The 18,881-nt window shown below is 42.3% G+C and overlaps 1 protein-coding gene across 1 annotated transcript; it reads right to left on the reverse strand.

The window, feature by feature from the left end:
- Nucleotides 1-10,241: 10,241 nt before the first annotated feature.
- Nucleotides 10,242-17,843, reverse strand: RNF114 (ring finger protein 114). The gene is made up of 6 exons (XM_024207274.1): nt 17,642-17,843; nt 15,765-15,915; nt 13,200-13,306; nt 12,324-12,438; nt 11,207-11,314; nt 10,242-10,807 (listed from the first exon to the last, which is right to left on the reverse strand). The coding sequence occupies exons 1-6, from the start codon at nt 17,767-17,769 to the stop codon at nt 10,742-10,744; spliced, it is 675 nt and encodes a 224-aa protein (XP_024063042.1). The 5' UTR covers nt 17,770-17,843; the 3' UTR covers nt 10,242-10,741.
- Between the last annotated feature and the right edge of the window lie 1,038 nt (nt 17,844-18,881).

The following is an 18,881-nucleotide window of genomic DNA, read 5'->3' on the forward strand; positions in this document are numbered from 1 at the left end:
AACCGACTGATGGTGCAGCTAAAACAACCAGCAACGCAACAGTTAGCAGTGTAGACAGGTTACCCTCAGGCACCAGCCAACCTCGGCCGTTTGAAAGCCAGTTTTAGGTAGTAGCCCTGCCTAGGATGTCCTCCTGCCATTTTTTGTCGGTTTTAATTTTACGATTGAAATGTCCCTGTTGTTGTTGTTGGTTTAAGTTTCTCCCCTTTTTCGTGTACCTGTGAAAAGATTCCCACAAGCAACGGAAGAAACTACTCCAACAGGGAAACCTGTGAAACTGACCGACGGAAAACGCTGTCAAATGCGCTACCCACAAAACCAGAGGAAGCTATTTCTCCCGCTCCCTGAGGTTGTTCCTTTACAGGAAGGGTGAGTGTTACTTGTCACAGCAGTAGGCAAAAGCTTTCCAGACAGGAAGGTGTTAAATTTGATGGTGTCCCTCCCACGCCCCATGGAGTAGAACTGGGGCAGTTCACACCTCTGGCAGGGCTATTGTCTCACTCTGGCTGTAGACTCCAACCCGGCATCGCTTCGGGGCGCGTTTGGAAAGGGAGCTTTGCAACCCGCAGAGTGAGGAATATTCTGTTTTCTTACAGGAAAAGTTCAGACTCCTGGTATTTCCCATCCGTAATGAACAAAGCCCTAGAGCGTTCCTGGCTTCCAAACGTGCTCACCTTGGCTGCGGTCGGCAAGTAGAAACATGGACCTGGGTGAGCTGTAGCAGCAGACAGTCCTTACCCAGGCGCCCCGAGGTGGCGATGAGGCGCACCTGCTCTGATCGGTTTGGCCTGGGTTTCTTTCGTTCCTGGCGGATAATTAGAATCAGCGACAAAACACTGGGGCCGTTCAGAATACACAGATCTTTAATGTGAGCTGTTTCCTACTCTCTCCGAATTCATTGGGGTCCCTCTTTCCCCGCCCCCCTATACAAAAGTGGTCAATTACCCCCCCCCCCCCCATGCGATGATTATTTGAATAGTCGCCACTGGAGCTTTAATGCAAGTGGATACTGACTTACAGTTTGGGGTGAGGGGTTATGGCCATACCGCAGATGTTTCAGCTCGCCACTAGGCATGGGTTATTGGGAGGGCGGCAAACATAGCCAGCTTGTCAAAAGAGAGTGAGAATAGCCCAGGTTTCCTGGCACTATAGAGAAGAATTATTTTTCACTTTAAAAGGCTTAGCCAAAGTTTTTGCTCCTACCTCACACTGACCCTCTCCCCTCTCAAATTAGTTACCTTTCCCCTTTGCTGTAAAACTTGACAGCACCGGCCCAGTCATCTGCTATAAAAGTCTTGAGTTCCTGTTGGTTCTAACAGAGCTGTTGGCTTTAGTCTTGTAATGGCTGAGGAAGGAAGGGGCAAGAACAGGATGGGAATCCCTTAATGGCACAGTAGATACTCTCTCCTCTGCATCCAGCACTAGCCTTTTGCTGTTCTACAGACCTTGCTTTCGGCTAGGATGCAGGTGAAAGCAAACGACCAGAGTATCAGCAGTGGTCACTCCTTTCATTCAGGTTTGTTGACTTCAGCTGAGGAGTGGTTTGCCATTGGGCACATGGGTAATGGTTTGGGCCCTCCACAAACAAAAGGAAAAGGCGGTGAAAAATGTTGGGCTAAATTCATCCCTGGACTCACTGTCCTGAAGTCAAATAGCTTTTGGATAGAATTATCATTGGAGGTCTGCTAGGAGTCTGCAGAATGAATGCAAGTCACCCAGGCAAGATCCACTACCTTGCCTGATGGTGTGTGGAAATCGAAGAGGTGCAAAGAACATCCTTGGGTGCATCATTTGTGTTGATTTTCTGTTGCTAGGTCCACCTTCAGGCTGTCTATAGTTGCTCCATTGTTTTCCTAATAGCCTCTAAGGCTCGGGGTTTGCCCATCACTTGCTCGTTGCACCTATTGAGTGGGTAGTGCTGATAGACTGCCCTTTTGGGGGGACTTTGTTACCAGTCCTCACTTAAGAGGTTTCCTTTTAAGAAGTGAACGGCCTCTTCTCCATCAGCTCTGAAATACTAGTCCTGTTAATAAAGCACAGGGAGAAATCCAGCATTAGCCAGAGGATGAGCTAGATTATCTATTTAGGATTTTCTCATTTTTAAGTTCTCTGCTCAATAGGAGGCCATTTAAAAATTCCTGGGGTAAAGCAAAACTCTTACAGTTACTGCCATGTGCTGAGGGGCCGGAGCTGTAAGTGGAACTTTCCCGTAACAAAAAGCAAGTTCTAATACTTCACCGAGGCATCACGAAAGACTGATCGACTTTTTATTTAGACGCATGATTTGACCCAGCTTTGCAACTCTGTAGGACATGGTACCGTTATAACGAACGTTGGAGCACGATTCTAAGGAATACTCTAAAGAAAGGGGTTTGATGATAGCTGACAGAGAAGAGGCCCGCAAGACAGGCTGCCTGCAATGTGTATATGGCTTCAGTTCACATTGGTCAAAGCAGATACTGCACCTAGTTTCTCTAAAATGCAAGGACTCCCTCTGCTGTTTAGAGGCCATTATGGCTTCTTTGTGATGTGATTCTCCATGTAATAGAAAAGGGCATTATGAAAAAGTAATTTAGGGACCAGCACTCCAAAACATGGGGATTTAACCATGAAATTACAATTAATGTTAATTGGAGTCATGGGGCTAAATCTCCAGCTGTGACCACCTCAACACAGCAAAAAGTTCTTTTTTTTTCCTTACAAAAAAATCCCCATAACTGTCTTAAAATTAGTATGAAAAAGAGGTGGGTGTTGGGTATAATCAGCTGCAAAGTATTGAACATCTGAGTACATTGTGTGATCTGTGATTGATCATGAGCCGCATGCCAAGCAGAGAGCCAACAAGAGGTGCTGAGGAGAGGGTTGTGTACTTAACCCTTTCTGAGTTCAGCACCTAAATCCCAGATGGAGGGAGGCACCCCATCTCTGTTAGTGAGTCATGAACTGCAGAAAGATTGGCCCTAACATGCAGGCACCCAACCACCTATTAGACACCTCTCTTGTAACCTTTAGAACCTTTAACTCCTGAGTTAGGGTACTCATCCAGGATGTGGGAGACTTCTCCCACTCCTGTTCAAGTCCCTGCCCTGCCTGATGAGAAGGGGCTTGAACAGGGCTTTGCCACCTCTCAAGTGAATGCCCTACCCTTTATAGAGTCATTCTAACTTTCTCTGGCTCAAATAATATGCAATTACTTAATTAAAGTGGAACAACTAAAGTGAGATTGAAGAAGCCCCACCTCAGAATATTCCCTAGCCTCACCTGAGATGGGGCAGATTCCTGTTCAAACCCCTTCTCATTGGGTGTGTGTGTGTTTGAATCAGGGTCTCCCACATCCTGGGTGAGTACCCTACACACTAAGCTAATAATTAAAGGGATATCCTCCTCTGCCTTCCCTCCTGCCCCCAGGCTGTTTGAGCTCTGCCTGTGAATTTGCATCAATTGTGTAGGCAGTCTCTGAACATGCACTGTGGATTGGCACTGCCCACACATTAGGCACCTAAATGCCTATCTTCCCCAGTTTCTGAATAACCAGATGACTTAAGGGCCCAAGCCCAGGCCCCTACTGTGAGGCAGCAGTGCACATGTTCCGAGGCAGAAACAAGCACCAAGGGAACTTTTAATGCAGAAACTCAGGCACTGAGTGAATTTAGGCCCCTACAGACTTTAGGCAGCTGAGCAGATTTGTGGATCACAGCAATGGCTGAAAATGAGACTTAAGCACCTTAGTGGATCTCATCCATTGTCACTTCTTTTATCCCTTCTTGCTCCTCTCCCATGCTGTCCTGAGCATAGATTGGGACAGCAGGTAACCTAAAGCTCTTTCAGATGAAAGGTGTTTTTGTTTTAAAAAGTAGCAATTTGGCTCCATCTACCACTGCAGATGGACAAATGGCTCCTTTGTTTAAGTGCTGCTACCCAACTTCCCTTCCTCGCAGTCACTTCCTTTGTAGTTTCCAGCACTGCAGTAGGGCACTCAGAAGATACTTTCTCCATATGCAGCCTCAGGCCTTGTCTGGACAAGGAGTAAAAAGGGGGATTCTTTCCTATTCAAATTAACTCAACACCACTTAACTAGGTCCATGCCTATACTAGGAAAAAGAACAGGAGTACTTGTGGCACCTTAGAGACTAACAAATTTATTAGTCTCTAAGGTGCCACAAGTACTCCTGTTCTTTTTGCGGATACAGACTAACACGGCTGCTACTCTGAAACCTGTCATTATACTAGGAAAGAAGCTTTTATGATGAGATTACTAACAGTTGTAAAACCCTACTATAGACAAGGCCAAGTGTAGTTTTACTTCAGTGTAGCTGGTTGAGGTGAACTCTAGCTATCTAGTCATAAAGCAACGTTGCCCCAACAGACCCATGGTTGAGGAAGCTATAATTGACCTGCCAAAATCCAGGCAACGGTTAAAACTGTCCACATTGGTGCAAGTGGGATTTTCAGCTGAGGTAAACTGGAGCCCTCTTGAATGACCTCCTCCTCCCCCTATAAAGCACCTTTTTCCCCCTATGTCAGACAAGGCCTGGAAGGCTAGTTCCAGACTTAAGTTTGGCTATGGGATGGGGCAGGGCAACATTTCTGGCTTCTGACAACTGGCCTTGCAGTGAAGTTGACTTTAGGGGATATAAATGTTTAAGGGAGAGTTAGCAGCCATGGATGCAGCTGCTTGGCAGAAGGTGGCATAACTGACGGTAGATAGTCAAACCATTGCTGAAGACAATGGATGGTAGCAGTGAGCAGCTTTCCAAAGGCCTTTTCTACACCAGTGCAATAGTTTAAGAAATCCCCCCATTGGTAATAAGAGTTCAGTTGTTGTAGTGGAAACAATACCCTTCTCAGCAGGTACTACCAGCCAGAACGCAGGCTGTATCTCTCCCGCTCTTCACATCCCCCAACTCTCTTCTCTTTTCTAACCCTCAAGGAGGGAAGAGAAAACAAGTTATTTATCTCAGTTCAGCTGTGAAGTAGGGGAGGAGATGCTGTGAGAGACACTATCCAAGAAGAGTTGGATGGCAACACAAACTCAACAGCAGCTGCATGGTTTTCAGAGAGGACCTTCTGCTTTTTTACTCGCTGGGTGAATGGTAGAGAATAGCCCAGCAGCACAACCAAGCTCACCCTTTGTAGAGGAAGGATGGTCCAGTGGCTAGACATTAGCCTAGAACTTGAGACTTCAATTCCCTACTCCACCACCATAAGATTTCTTATGTGACCGTGAGCAAGTCACTTAGCCTGTCTGGGTCTGTCTACACTGTGATAAAAGACAATTGGCACAGCTGTAGCCAGACCATTCAGCTGACTCAGACTTGCAGGGCTAGAAAATTGCAATGTAGACATTTGGGATGCAGCCTGGGCTCTGGGACCCTCCCCCTCATGAGGGGGTCTCAGAACCCAGGCTCCATCCCACACCCAAATGTCTACACTGCAATTTTATCGCCCCACAGGCCCTGCACCCCATGAGCCCAAGTCTGCTGACCTGGAGCAGCCACCAGTCTTTTAGTGCAGTGGAGACACACCCATTGAACCTCAGCTTCCCAGTTGTGGATAAATATATTGAAGATTGTGAGGCACTCAAATACTGCAATGATAGGGGCCAACTGAGTACCTCGGATAGTCAGAGGGCTAGTGCTCTTGTAACTGAGGAGAAATTAGAATCCAGGATACATTTCATTAGTATTGTAGATCACAGGCATCCTTCACATGGAAAGTTATTTGAGATTTTTAACATATCAGTGGGATTCATTGTAATGAAGCAAGGCTGATTGTGTTTAGACATGGATTGTTGGGTTCACCCTTCATCACTAATGGATAAGGTGGAGGTTGAGCAAATCTATCAGACCTATTCATCTGACTTGAGGATAAACTTTAGTTCAAAACAAAAACACCCTCCACTCTTGCTTAACTGTATGGCATCCCTCCTTCTTGCTAAGTCTCCTCTTTAATGCCATCTCACTCCTAGAAACTGGGATTTTATAGTTCCAAAATAGGACAGATTAGATTAACACCAACAAGGAGCATGTTGGATATGCTATGGCCTCAAGGGTGGCTGCTGACAGTGAGTTGAAAGATGCTCTGGCAGAGTACTTCATGCGCATTCAGAAGTTACTGCACCTGGTTAAGAAATCAAACTACCATTTGTTGGCTAAGCCTATATTTAATACAGAGTTTCTGAACACTGGATGAACAAACACAAGGAGGTGTCCTTGTGGTGCCTTAGAGACTAACACATTTATTTGGGCAAATAAATGTGTTAGTCTCTAAGTGCCACAAGGACGCCTCGTTGTTTTTGCTGATAGACTAACACGGCTACCACTCTGGATGAACAAAGTTTATCCAAAGCACCAACCCAACCTCACTGTAAACTGAACATATAGGGATTGGGTACTTTGAGTAATTAAGTACTGATAAAACACAATCTGTATTTTCTCTCTGTTTATCTGCTAAAGGAGCAGGCATGGGTATTTGAAAGACACTTTGCTATAGTTCTTAAATACTTGTAAAGAACTGAAGTTTGAGTTGTGCACACCATATTTCACATTACAACTCAACTTGTGACATTAAGTATTGATTACAGTTCGAGTTACCATATCATATATGCCTGTAAATCCTGCTATTATAAGGTTAACAGGTGCCAAGGCATTGTTCAATTTCCTATTTATCTGCTGAAATGCCAAACTAGAAGAGTGTTGGTCATCTATTTTCCCATGAGCACAGCCAAATCATTTCTTGCTCTCAACTTCTCACCTGTCCTGAATTTGAAGGTCACATCCAACCCCTCTAACAATAAATGGACAGTCTGATTTGATGTAGAATATCCTTTCAACTAAAAGTTGCTACACTGTTAATGTGAGCAATTAAAGTGAATTAGACTTCAGAGTCCATCTCACTGAAAGAGGGGAGAGGACACAAAGTTCACACTTTAGCCTGTCTAGCTCTAAACTCAAGACAACACAAAGGCATTCACATTATCCTTTACAACCAGAAGAACTACAAACTATGCTCAAATGCTACAGAATATGATAAAGATCCATGGGATGGTCCTCCTACACCAAATAGGCCTGGTCTACCCTAGAAAACTTAGTACACACCTTTAGTATCAAGTGCAGCTGCACCAGTGTTTGTTTTGTTTTGACCTGTACTACTACTTTATGTGGTGCATCATTGGTAGCAGTGACTTCGGCACCAACAAATACAACAGCATGCAAGTGTAGCATGAAGTGGCCATTTTCATGCAAAGCCTCAAGTACAAGTGTTAAGAGCTAATGTACACCAAACAAAACCCAATCAGATAAGAGTTACTGCCAGCTCAGTCTGAATCATACTTATCTGAACTGGTTTTAAAAAGTTGTCTGGTCTACATTTGCATTTAAAACATTTAGAACCAGCATAGCGGCTGCCAATGTTAAAAATCTATACAAAATATCTCTGCATAGACTGAGCTGTAGTCTCTTGTGTCTGTATCCATTTCTATTGGACCCAGGTGATGTGTTATGGAGCCAGCTACAGCTTTCCTTCAGGGAGGAGCTGTGAGAACAATATGGAACCATGGGGGGAAGTTACAAAAGTTTACATAAAGATAACATTTTATAAATTATATGAAATTTATTTATACCTTGTCTTCAAAAGCCAGAACAAGACAATTTAATTGCTTAGATGCTTTCTGAAACATCTTATCGGAATTACATGGAAGTGCACTTAAATACTAGCAGAAATCTGGAATCAGTCAGTGTATTACAAGACCTTGGGTTCTAGCCAGAACCTAGAAATTCTATAATTCCATATTTGGAGCTTCCACCAAAAGTGTTGAAAGATGTTAACATCTCTGCCGAACAGAGTATCAAAAATACATAGTAGTTTATATTTTCATAGCACTGTATGAAACTCTTTTCAAAATTCAACACACAAGTCAAGCAGATTACTGATCTGTTCCAAATTAGCAAAAAAGTCATATTAAAAACAAAGTTCAATTTAAAAATGGTTTAAACTTAGCTTGCCCAGCCTGTGTGGATGAGGCCAAATGTCAAACAAACCATTTTAGCTGGAACTCTTTAAACCACTACTTAGAACAGTTCAAAAAAGTGAGTTAAAGACCCAGTAGAGATGGGAGGCTTAGCTGATGGGACCCAAGTAATTTGAAGCTTCTAAGTGCTAACTTATCAATTAAAAAAAAAATTAAACCAAAACAAAAAGCATTTTCTAGAAAGGTAATATCAACTGCTGGCCATTAATGGAATTAATAGTAAGCCACTTGGACATAAACCACTACACTAGTAGAGGTCATTAGATGACAAGTCTGAATTCTATTGTCACCAATACATGGTCTCAAAGTTACAGCCAGTTGACAAAGACTCTAAAGATGATTAAACTATACATAATTATAGAAAAATAATTCCCTGGGGTATGCATCAATAAAACATACTCTGGGCCCTAGTTTTCAGAATTGCATGTTCTGAATTGCACAAGCATTTAGGTGCTTATTTTGTGCAAATAATTATAACTGTGTGCTGAAGTTAGGTATGCAAATCCAATCAATTCTGAAAGCACAGACCCTGGTGCAGTTTTACTTCAATTTCAGACAATGAAGTTTTTAGTGCAATAGTTACCATTAGACATAACAAAATCAGCTTTAGTCTTCTTTCATATCAGATGGAAGCTCACCCCCAACAGACATGAAGTAATGAAGCTTTTGGCTCCATGTGTATGGGGAAGTGCTGGAGTGTTACACTTGACCTATCAACAGAAGGGACATCATAAATCAAGTGAGTCACTGCATATGAAATAGTAATTACAGACACTATGATTTGCATGTTACAGTCACACATTTTAAATGGAATGCACCGTACCTTTGTGTGCCACATATTTGAGTTGTGTGGCTTTCCACCTGTCTGCCACAAAACTATACCTGTATATACACATTACATGAAGACCATATTCTAAGTACAGCTTCACCTGTTTAAAATCACATCTTTCAGAAGACACCTGAAAATCTAATTTAAATGAAGCTCAGGTGTTCAAGCCATTGTTAGAATTTGTAAAGCATACAGAGAGTGGGTATAAGCGCTGCATATTATCAATCCAATTTGTTACTCTCAGGTTGTCCTGAGGAACAGGACAACTGAAAATGTATAGGAACATTTTATAGTTTAAAAACAAAGCAGAGGTAAAAGTGAAGTGTTTTGCTTTTGAATTCCTCTGTCAGTGAAAGGCTGCATTTAATGCTTAATGGTTCAAACTGTAGAAAATCAATGCCGAAGACATAAAAAAAAAAAAAAAAATGTAAAGACAGAACAAAAAAAAGATTAATATTAGACGTAACACTTACAAAGAAAAATACATCCTGTGGATTTTTTTTTTTTAAAATAGTAAGAACTATCTTTTTAATACAGACTTACTTTCTAGGCTAGAAATTTGTCACCAGAATACAGTTATTTATAATTTATGCTAGTATGTAACATGCAGCTGCTGAACTAAATAAATATGGTGAATCAGTTTCTTATGCAGGTGCACAGAATTGTTAGTGTATAATTTAAAGACTCATTATTTAGGCAATGTATTGTGTATTAGTAATAGTTTATTACTTATTACAATGTATTACGTATAGCCTTTAGGCTGACTACCAGCATTAGAAACCCCGTTAAAGAAAGTATAGTCCATAGTTGTATTAGGTAATCTTAAAATTCAAACCAATTTCTGACAGTTGCATCCAAAACCAGAGTTTCCATTCACCAAAAATGGCTTCCAACGCTCAATCAACATTTAGGAAGTATATATTTTCAAGTGTTTTTTGTTTTTGTTTTTAATAGTCTTCAACAGTCAATTTAGGCCAGTCCTTCTTGAAGCTTTATAGTGTTTATGGGATCTGAGGAAATCAGAGAGGAACATAGAGAGCAGAAGGATACAGGGACAGGGGAAGGAAAATGAGAGCAGGCAGCAGTAATGTGGAGACAACTGGCTAAACTTAAGCTATGTGTCTACACTACAGAGCCTTTACCAGCATAGCCCACTAGTGGAGATGCAGTGTACATCAACAAAGTTTTGCTGCCAGTATAGGAACACCACCAACACCTCTATGCCAAGAGAAGCACTCTTACGTCAACATGGCAGCATCTACACTGGGAGTTTTGTTGACATAACTGTGTCTGTCAGGGGTGTGGGTTTCTCCACACCTCTAACCAACATAGCTACACCAGTACAAGTTTTAAGCACATCTACATTAAAAAGTTAGGTCAATCCAGCTACGTCGCTCAGGGATGTGAAAAAATCCACACCTCCGAGTGATTTAGTTAAGCTGACCTAACCCTCAGTATAGACAACGCTAGGTTGATAGAACTCTTCTGTGGACCTAGCAACTGCCTCTCAGAGAGGTGGATTACCTACACAGACAGAAGAACCCCTCCTGTTGGTGTTGGCAGCATCTTCACTGAAGTGCTACAGCAGCGCAGCTATGCCGCTGTAGTGTTTCAAGTGTAGTCAAGCCTTTGGAGTGAAGGAAGCAAGAGAACTACCCTGAAGTGGATGAGCAGCAGCAAAGAGACCACTAACAGACAAGACCCATAGTAATGTATGGAGAGATCAGGTACTGGAGCCAAGAAACTGCAATTCTTCAAAAATCTTCCATATTTATTTTCAGATGTGTGGGATCATCTTGGGATGAGAGGGGACAGGTGTCAGGGATGCTGTGTATTTTCCCCTAATGGAAGGTTGGTATCATACAGTTCATCTCCCACTTAGTTCACTGATCCCTCAAGGAACGTAGTAAAACCTGTGCCATCATGTCATCTTCATCAGCATCATAATCCTAAAGACAAAAGAGGCAGCGTGCATTAGAAACATGACTTCATAATTGAATAAGGATACTAATGAGAACAAACATTCAGAAGGCGTAGGTACTTAAAAATCCATAAATGCCCACACACAAGCTACCTAACATGATTTGTCTACCTCATAAAACAATAAGGTGAGTTGCCCCTGTCAGGATTGCATCAAGATGGAACAGATTTCCACAGAAACAGTTGAAAAAACTAAGTTTTAATACAATTAAAAAAATATTGTAACAGTTGCCATTTTGCTATAGCCCAAGATTAAGAAATATCCTAAAACAGCTAGTAGTGGCATTTCTACCTTCAAAAACCTAATCCAAGCCACAACAGATATTACAGGAGCAATAGATTTTTAACAGTATGCACTCATTACATACCACAAAAGTATCATAGGAAAACTGATGTCGCCGTTGAAGATGTTCCATGAAGTTAGCACTCCTGTAATTTGGATCTCCCCATGGCATCGAGGCACAAATTGGGCAAACCTTAGAGAAAAAGCCATGAAAACAAATTTTACCCAAATACTGAATTATGTTTATATTTGAGTTCCTGGGGAATATCCTCAGAACCAAAGACTTCTTTGGAGACCATTCTCATTACAACAGTCCTTGGAATCTAGGTTTGCCTCTTGAAAGCCAGTTCCCTCCCCGGCAAAATATCTGATATAAAAAACAAAGAGAGCTGTAAAAGAAATGAAAGGAAAAAAAATGATTTTATAGGCTTATGGCGATTACAAACACAACCACGACCTCATAAGACACTCACATGTCACAGGAAACAAATTTAGAACATTTTGCCAAATCATTTAACACTAGAATATTTGGTTCCTCACTGAATTCTTTCGATTCAGATTCTAGGTTTCTGAATTTAACTGCTAATTTTGAGCTACTCTGTGTACTGATAGTTAGAATATTGACTAAAGTTCCTTGTTTTGTAGAAGTATTTCATCCTCCCTGTTTTTCAAGAATAAAAAAATATTTTCTCCCCCATCATGCCCTTGCAGAAGATACATGTCTGCATGGAAAAAGAGACTATTCCTTTCTAAACCAAGAAACTTGAGGCATTTCCTGAAGATACCAGAGCCACCTTTGGGACAAAGGAAAGAGCTATTAATTCTTAGAGCTGAATTTCTGTAAGTTTTGCAGCTTCTGTTCTACTTCCTGCCATACCTGCAGATAGAATTTTTATCAATTATGAGACATTTTTATGATCAGATTAGTGATCTACTCTTTTACTGAGCATGTACAGAATGGTTTAGAGAGGATCTAAACCCAAGTTCAGATTTTTAACAGTTAGGCCCCAATCCTGCAAACAAATATGCACGTACTTAATTTTATTTGCATGAGTAGTCCCACTGGAGTCAACAGGAGTACCCAAATGCTTAAAGTTAAGGACATGCTTGTGTGTGTGAGGGCCCTGATTCTGTAGTTTCCCAGAGATTACCAGATTTCCTCATCAAAACTGTTGTACTGAATTTGATACTGTAAATATTACCACTTGTTTTGCATCCATGCTGTGGTATTTTTTGCAATGTTCAACTAGTCCTTCCTGATCAAAGTTTTTCTCACTGCAGTAAGGACAAGGAAAGGTAAAACGATTTGGAACATTCCTGTAAAAAATAAAATAAAATAAAATAAATAAATAAATAACATCATAGAAAGGTGAATTAAAATCGAGAGAGTCTGGCTATTCAAAGTCACTGGACAGAGGATACTTCAAATACAGACTACTCGGAAGTTAAACCCTTAGTGTACGGTATGCAAGCAATCTGAATTTAAGAAACTGCTTTCTTTATTAGTTACCAGATGACATCTTAAACAGCACAATTCTTAATACAATTAGCATTTATACAGCACTTATTCTTCAGCATCTACAAATATTAGATATATCTAAGTATATATACACTATTCATCAAGTTGCTTTCTTCATTATAATTTTGCAGCACTTTAATAAAGCACACAATTAAGTGCTAGATATGCTACAGTGCAGATGGAGCGCAGTCATTTCCTTACCTCCCTTACCTAGGACCTGATCCTGCAATAGTCTGCTTGGGCAATTTAAGTCAATGGAGCAGCATGCCTGTGCACTCAACTGCAGGATTAGGGCCTAGCTAACATCAGTATCAGAGGATTAAAGTAAATATTGTGCAAAATAAGTGAAGAGCTAATATTGTTTTGCTTTCAGTCTCACTTGCTGGCACACAGGTGCAATGCACTGGAATGTTTAAAACCAAACAAAAAAAAGAAAAGAAAAAACTTTTCCAAGTTAATTAAAACCAGTACTGTCCAAAACCTTAGTTTTGGACAGCAGTTACCCAACAGCATCCCTCTGACCAATCTGAAAAAGGAATGTTTCAAGAGGCATAGTCACCTGGTGTTACGAGGTGGGTCTTTAGTTACAGCTTTAACGCCTTCCATTATATAATTCTGGTATTTTGAACAAGAAGCTGCATGACTACGCATCTTTGAGAGGTACATCTAGGTAAGCAACAAAGAGACAGACAGTTAACAGGCAAGGTTATTTTCAATTAAAAATTCAAAAAAGGATTGCAAATAAACAGTGGAATCTATAAACAATTTGCTATAAGAAGAAGCTTCATGTTCAGATGAGACTGAAGTAGCGAAAGCTAAATGTTTTGGCACATGGGACAGAACAGAATAGAGAGCTATAAAATAGAAGCTAGGTTAGTGAAGCTATAACACTCTTTTGTTAATGACACAATGCATTATATTGCCCAGGACAGCTGACTCCTTGTTTACCTGACCATTGTAATTCTTATTTTATATTCCCTTTAGATGCAGAAAAGTACTATATCTGTTTTGTACTGAGTCAGTTTTCTAGATCTTCCCTTCACTATTCCCTGCAACAACAGGATCAAGTGGAAGTAGGCTACTGTCAGATGATATACTCTAAAATCTACCCCCATGGAGTATGATGACAGGGACACATTAAGAGTGCCAAAGAAATGCAGAGGACAAAGGTTCTTTCCTAAACAGAACTTTAGTAATCGAAGTCCAGCTAGCTATGTTGTTCTGGTTAACATATTTACCCAGGTTAAACCACTAGCATCTTTATTAATTCTAAAAAGAAAATGGTTTTAAGTGTGGTCTTGACACCAGTGAGACATACCAAGAGCTGCATCATCAAGTGAAGATCAAAGATATTTAAACATTAGTTATGAAGAGTGGGATCCACAAAGGTGTTTAGCCACCGAAGTCCCAGTTTTGGCTCTACTGCAATACATAAAACTACAAATCTCTGTAAGCACCTACATTTTTCAGAATGAAAGTTCCCTCAGCACCTATGTTTCTGCTTGTGGGCATGCACACTGCTGCCTCCCTCTGGGTGTCTGGACATCCATCTCCCATCAAAGCCCCAGAGGGGCCCACAAATGAGGGGAAGACAGGCATTCGGCAGTAGTAATGCTGCTGCTGCTGCCCACCTGCCTGATAGCTTTTAGCCCAGTGGCTAAAGCACTTGCCTGGCATGAGGGAAACCCAGGTTTAATTCCCTGCCTCTGCCAGAGAAGAAGAAAGGATTGAACAGCGGTCCCCCCACCCCTTAGGAGGGCACTCTAACCACTGAGCTATGTGGTATTCTGATGTAGGGGTCCCTCAATCTCTCCTGTCAAAGTTGCTCCGCTATTGATAAATAATGAGTGATTGGAGCAGGGGGACTGGACCTGGGATCTCCCAACTCACAGGTGGATGCCTTCATCACCAGACTAGAGAGTAGTTCCCATTCTCTCTCTCTCTATGTCCAATAATTGTTTAAATATTTATAGACAGTAGAAGAGTCACTGGGCCAGAGAGAGAGAGAATGGGAATGACTGTAGTTCAGTAAGACGCTAATCTAACATCACCACACAAAAATGAAACCAACCAGAAACAAAAGTGAAACTCATTGGGCTGTTACACTTTCTTAAGCTAAATTAAATAAAAAAAGCAAACAGCATAAAAATGAGAAACTAAAAAAAATAAAATCAAATTTTATTTAATCAGGAGGGGACTTTTAGTAACCATAGATAGAAAAAGTATATTTAACATGACAATGTCCCTTAAATAGTTTTAAATGCTTAATCTTTGATTCACCTTGAGGAAATTAACTTAATATTTAGATGCAGGACTATATTCACTGTAGAAGTTTCACTCTTTGTGCCATATAACAAAGTAACAGAAGTTCATTAGTGTTTCTTATTATTTATAGCACCTATCACCTGGTGTTAGGGTTGCCAATCCTCCAGGATTGTCCTGGGGTCTCCAGGATTTAAAGATTAATCTTTAATAAAGACTAGGTCATGTGATGAAACTTCCAGGCATATGTCCAAACAAAACTGGCAACCCTACCTGGTGTTCAATAATTCCTAACTGCATTGTTCACATGAATACTAGTAACTCCACTGAGGAATAAATACTACTTCCCTACCATTAGAAATAAAATGTTTTGAAGTATTTTTCCATACACAGAATCTGCTTGTGAATTTCACATCTATAGAAAAGACTATCCTTAGACAGTTTTGTCTTAAGCGACTACCCCAAACATAGTGAATAAAATTCTGCTATACCTTTCTTTATTAGAAAATTTTCATTAAGAAACCAGTCTGTCTCTCCCATAGGACAGTTTTCACTTTGTACTGTATTTACAGAACAGAATTTACCCCTGCAGAAGTGCATGTAGCTCAGTAGCCTATTGCATCTTCAGCTTCATGTTAACTGTATATTTCTACTTGAAACCCACCTCCTAATGAAAAAACAGCAGGCAGGGGAAAGGGAAACCTCTTAATGTTACCCTACACGCAGTCCACATGGATTATTTATCACAATTAAAGTTCTGATGGTTTATTCCCTAGAAAACTGATGTGCAAATATTGTATTTCCATGCTAGCTGTTTCCTAGTTCAGCCACATATGTACTTCCTTTTTTTGTGCTTTCATACTTTTTTATTGCAGCCATCACAAGTGGTTTCTGTCATTTCAATTTGCTTTTCCAGGTCCAGAGCTCTACTGCCAGGAGACAGGGTACTGCGGCAGACTCCACAAACTGGTTCAATAGGCTTCAGACATTCCTGCAGGCATGGAGTGCAAAAGCTAATATGGGAGAAATATGATTTGTAAAAATGCATGTTGTAGAACATGTTTGCACTGTTCTAATTAAAATACTCACAGACCTACCCTACAGGAAATAGAAATCACAAGTGACAACATCCACTGACAAATAGCAACCTGTTGATATGCTAAGGGACAGTCAAGTCACCATAAATCTAGTCAATTTAAAAGCAGTTTCAAGTCATGTCCCTGTCCCTGAATGCTCTTGCCAATTTGTGGTTTATGCCACATTTTCCTCTTTTCAAAGTTTCTCTTCACTGTTTCAAACACAAAAACCCAAACAAACCAACGATTACATAGTGAAGCTGACTAAAAGTGCTGTCAAACACAAAGTAAACAAATTGAAAAAATATTCCTTTGATCTTTCAGTTATAGTAATCTGAAATGCAACTTGTAAAAATGGCTTAACTATTCCCCTTAGTTGCATGCAGAGAAAGAAGGGGTCTCAGATACCTCTGCAAAGCCCTTTTCTTCAGACCCCAGAACTCCAAGGGGATGTACATTGTTCCTTCCCCATAAAGCTTACAGTTCATGTCAGCTAAGAAAATCTCATGTTAGAAAACATTAACTAGAACATTTTAACTGACAACTGTGACCATAACTTTGGCCTTAGTGCAGAAAAGGAAAACCGTGTTTAAAGGTATGTAAGCAGATTGTGGTTAATCTTAGGCAGGTCTGACCTGAGGGCATATTTCCTCTTAGAGGCTGTCTCCTGTGAATTTTACTGGCAGGGAGGGCACCTTGTCCCAGCACAGACAGAACTGTAATTAAGTTTCACTTTAGTCACAGCCAAGCAGATATCTTGCTTCTGCCTACCCCACCCATCCTGTCAGTATCCCACACATAGTCCTTCTACCCTTACCTCATATCACCCACATTTTATTTAATATCGGGGGGTAGCCATGTTAGTCTGTATCCACAAAAACAACAAGGAGTCCGGTGGCACCTTAAAGACTAACAGATTTATTTGGGCATAAGCTTTCGTGGGTAAAAAAGCTCACTTCACACTTTCCATAAAAGAGTCACACCACTTCACAGCAGATTAGTCCATATACCCGAAAAGAAAAAGGCCGAACTTCTTCCTTAATCCATTCAACACTTCCCCTTCGCCAGCGCACACTGCCTACAACCAAACGGCTTCGGTTTCTATTCCCTCCCAAGTATCGTTTCCAAGAATCTGCCCGCTGGTTCGCCACCCTTTCCTAGCCTTCGGAATTCCCCGCGCTCATTGCTGTCCATTTGGCCCGTCGGATTTTCTGCCAGCTGCTCGAAAGCGATCCCACTGAGGGCCCAATCTCTCCATCCTTACTCAGGCAAAACTCCCCCTCAACTACATGACCGGTGGCTTTGGGCCCCGCTGGCCCCTAGGAGTTAACAGGCTCCGGGGGGGCGGGGGGGGGTTAAAGCCCAGGGGAAGCTCTTCGCGGGGATCTTACAGCATTAACAGGCCCATTCCTCCGGAAGGGCTCAGACCCTCTCCCCAGGGCTGGGGAGGTTGGGGGCACAGGCGGCCCTACACTGAGGACAGCTCCCTCCTAACCCCCTCCAGAAGCCGCTCAGTGCCCGCGCCTAGGCCCCACTTACTCTGAGCCCCCGTTCCCCATGGATCTCCCCGCCGCTGCCCAGCCCCTGCCATCCCGGAGCCCCCCCGCTGGGTGCCAGATCCTCCCCCGGTCCCGCGCCAGGCCATCCCCGGGGGTCCGCTCACACATGGCCGCAGGGGGCCCGCACCGGGCTCTCAAACACCTCCAAGCAGACGGGGCAGGTGAAGCGGGACAGCGGGTCCTGAAGCGCCGATCCCTCCGGGTACCGGGAGCTGCTCTCCACCCCCGCCATCTTCCACCGGCCGGGCGCCCCCCAGTGCACTTCCGCAAAGCAGCCCCAGCGCCGCGACGGCGGCCCAAAGGGGCCGGCGCTCCGCCACGCCCACCCGAGTAAGCAACGGGCGGCGGCCTAACCCGCACGCGCAACACAGCGGCCTTTTCGAGCCACGCCCCGTCGCCGCCAGGCCACGCCCCGGGGCGGGCCCATTTTCTTCAGCTCCGCCCACACCCAGTCACGCGCTTTTCTGTCCAGGGCTGAGCTGGGCGTGGCGAGACCAGGGAAGGGCGTGGTTTGTCTGGTGAAGGACTAGCAGGGCCGGGGGCAGCCAGTGAGGAGGCTGCGAGCAAGGGGTGTGGCCAGGGGTCACAGCTGAGCAGGAGGTGACCCCAGTAAAGGAACCTCTGAAATACCCAGGCATGGGCTAGGGCAGTGGTTCCCAAACTGGGGTTCGTGAACCCCTGGGGGTTCACGAAATGTTACAGGGGGTTGTCGGAAAAAAATTCCCTAATGGCGGACAGAGCTTTCCTTAGGGACCCTGGGCAGCACAGGGCCAACAGCCTGGAGCCACTGGACTTCCACAAGCTAAGCAGATCAAAGCAAGCATATCTATCACACTGAGGAGATTTAAACTTCAAGACTCCTTATAAGAAATGGAAAGAGAGGTGGATATTTTTTGCTGTTTTTAAAATTAAATAGGCAGCTAGTATTGGTTTTTTTTTTTTTAATTATTATGAAGAACAAGTTTAAGCTTTGTTGTAACGTGCATTGTTTGCCTGGACTGCTCAAGACCTGAATGCTTGTGTAGGAGGAACTCTTTGAGTTGGCTTCTTAAATACCTTCATGATGTTTCACATCTGATATTCCTTGATGAAACATAGGAGCCTTGTCTTATAACAGGCTTATTCAAAGTGATACAAGCTACGAAAGTGAGCTCTTGGAAGAGTGTTGCCATTTTCATAATGTAATAAAAATACTGTAATGATAAATAATAATAAATAATAAATAGTGTGTAATATGCATGTCATAAAAACAAATGTTATATTTCCCAGATCACTGCTTTTATCATTTATACTCAGATAAAGAAGAAAATCCCTGGAAATATACATTTTTAGGAGGGGGTTCCC

This window comes from Terrapene carolina, unplaced genomic scaffold (genome assembly GCF_002925995.2).
Source record: "Terrapene carolina triunguis isolate 2854851 unplaced genomic scaffold, T_m_triunguis-2.0 Scaffold130, whole genome shotgun sequence".
NCBI classification, from domain to species: domain Eukaryota; kingdom Metazoa; phylum Chordata; order Testudines; family Emydidae; genus Terrapene; species Terrapene triunguis.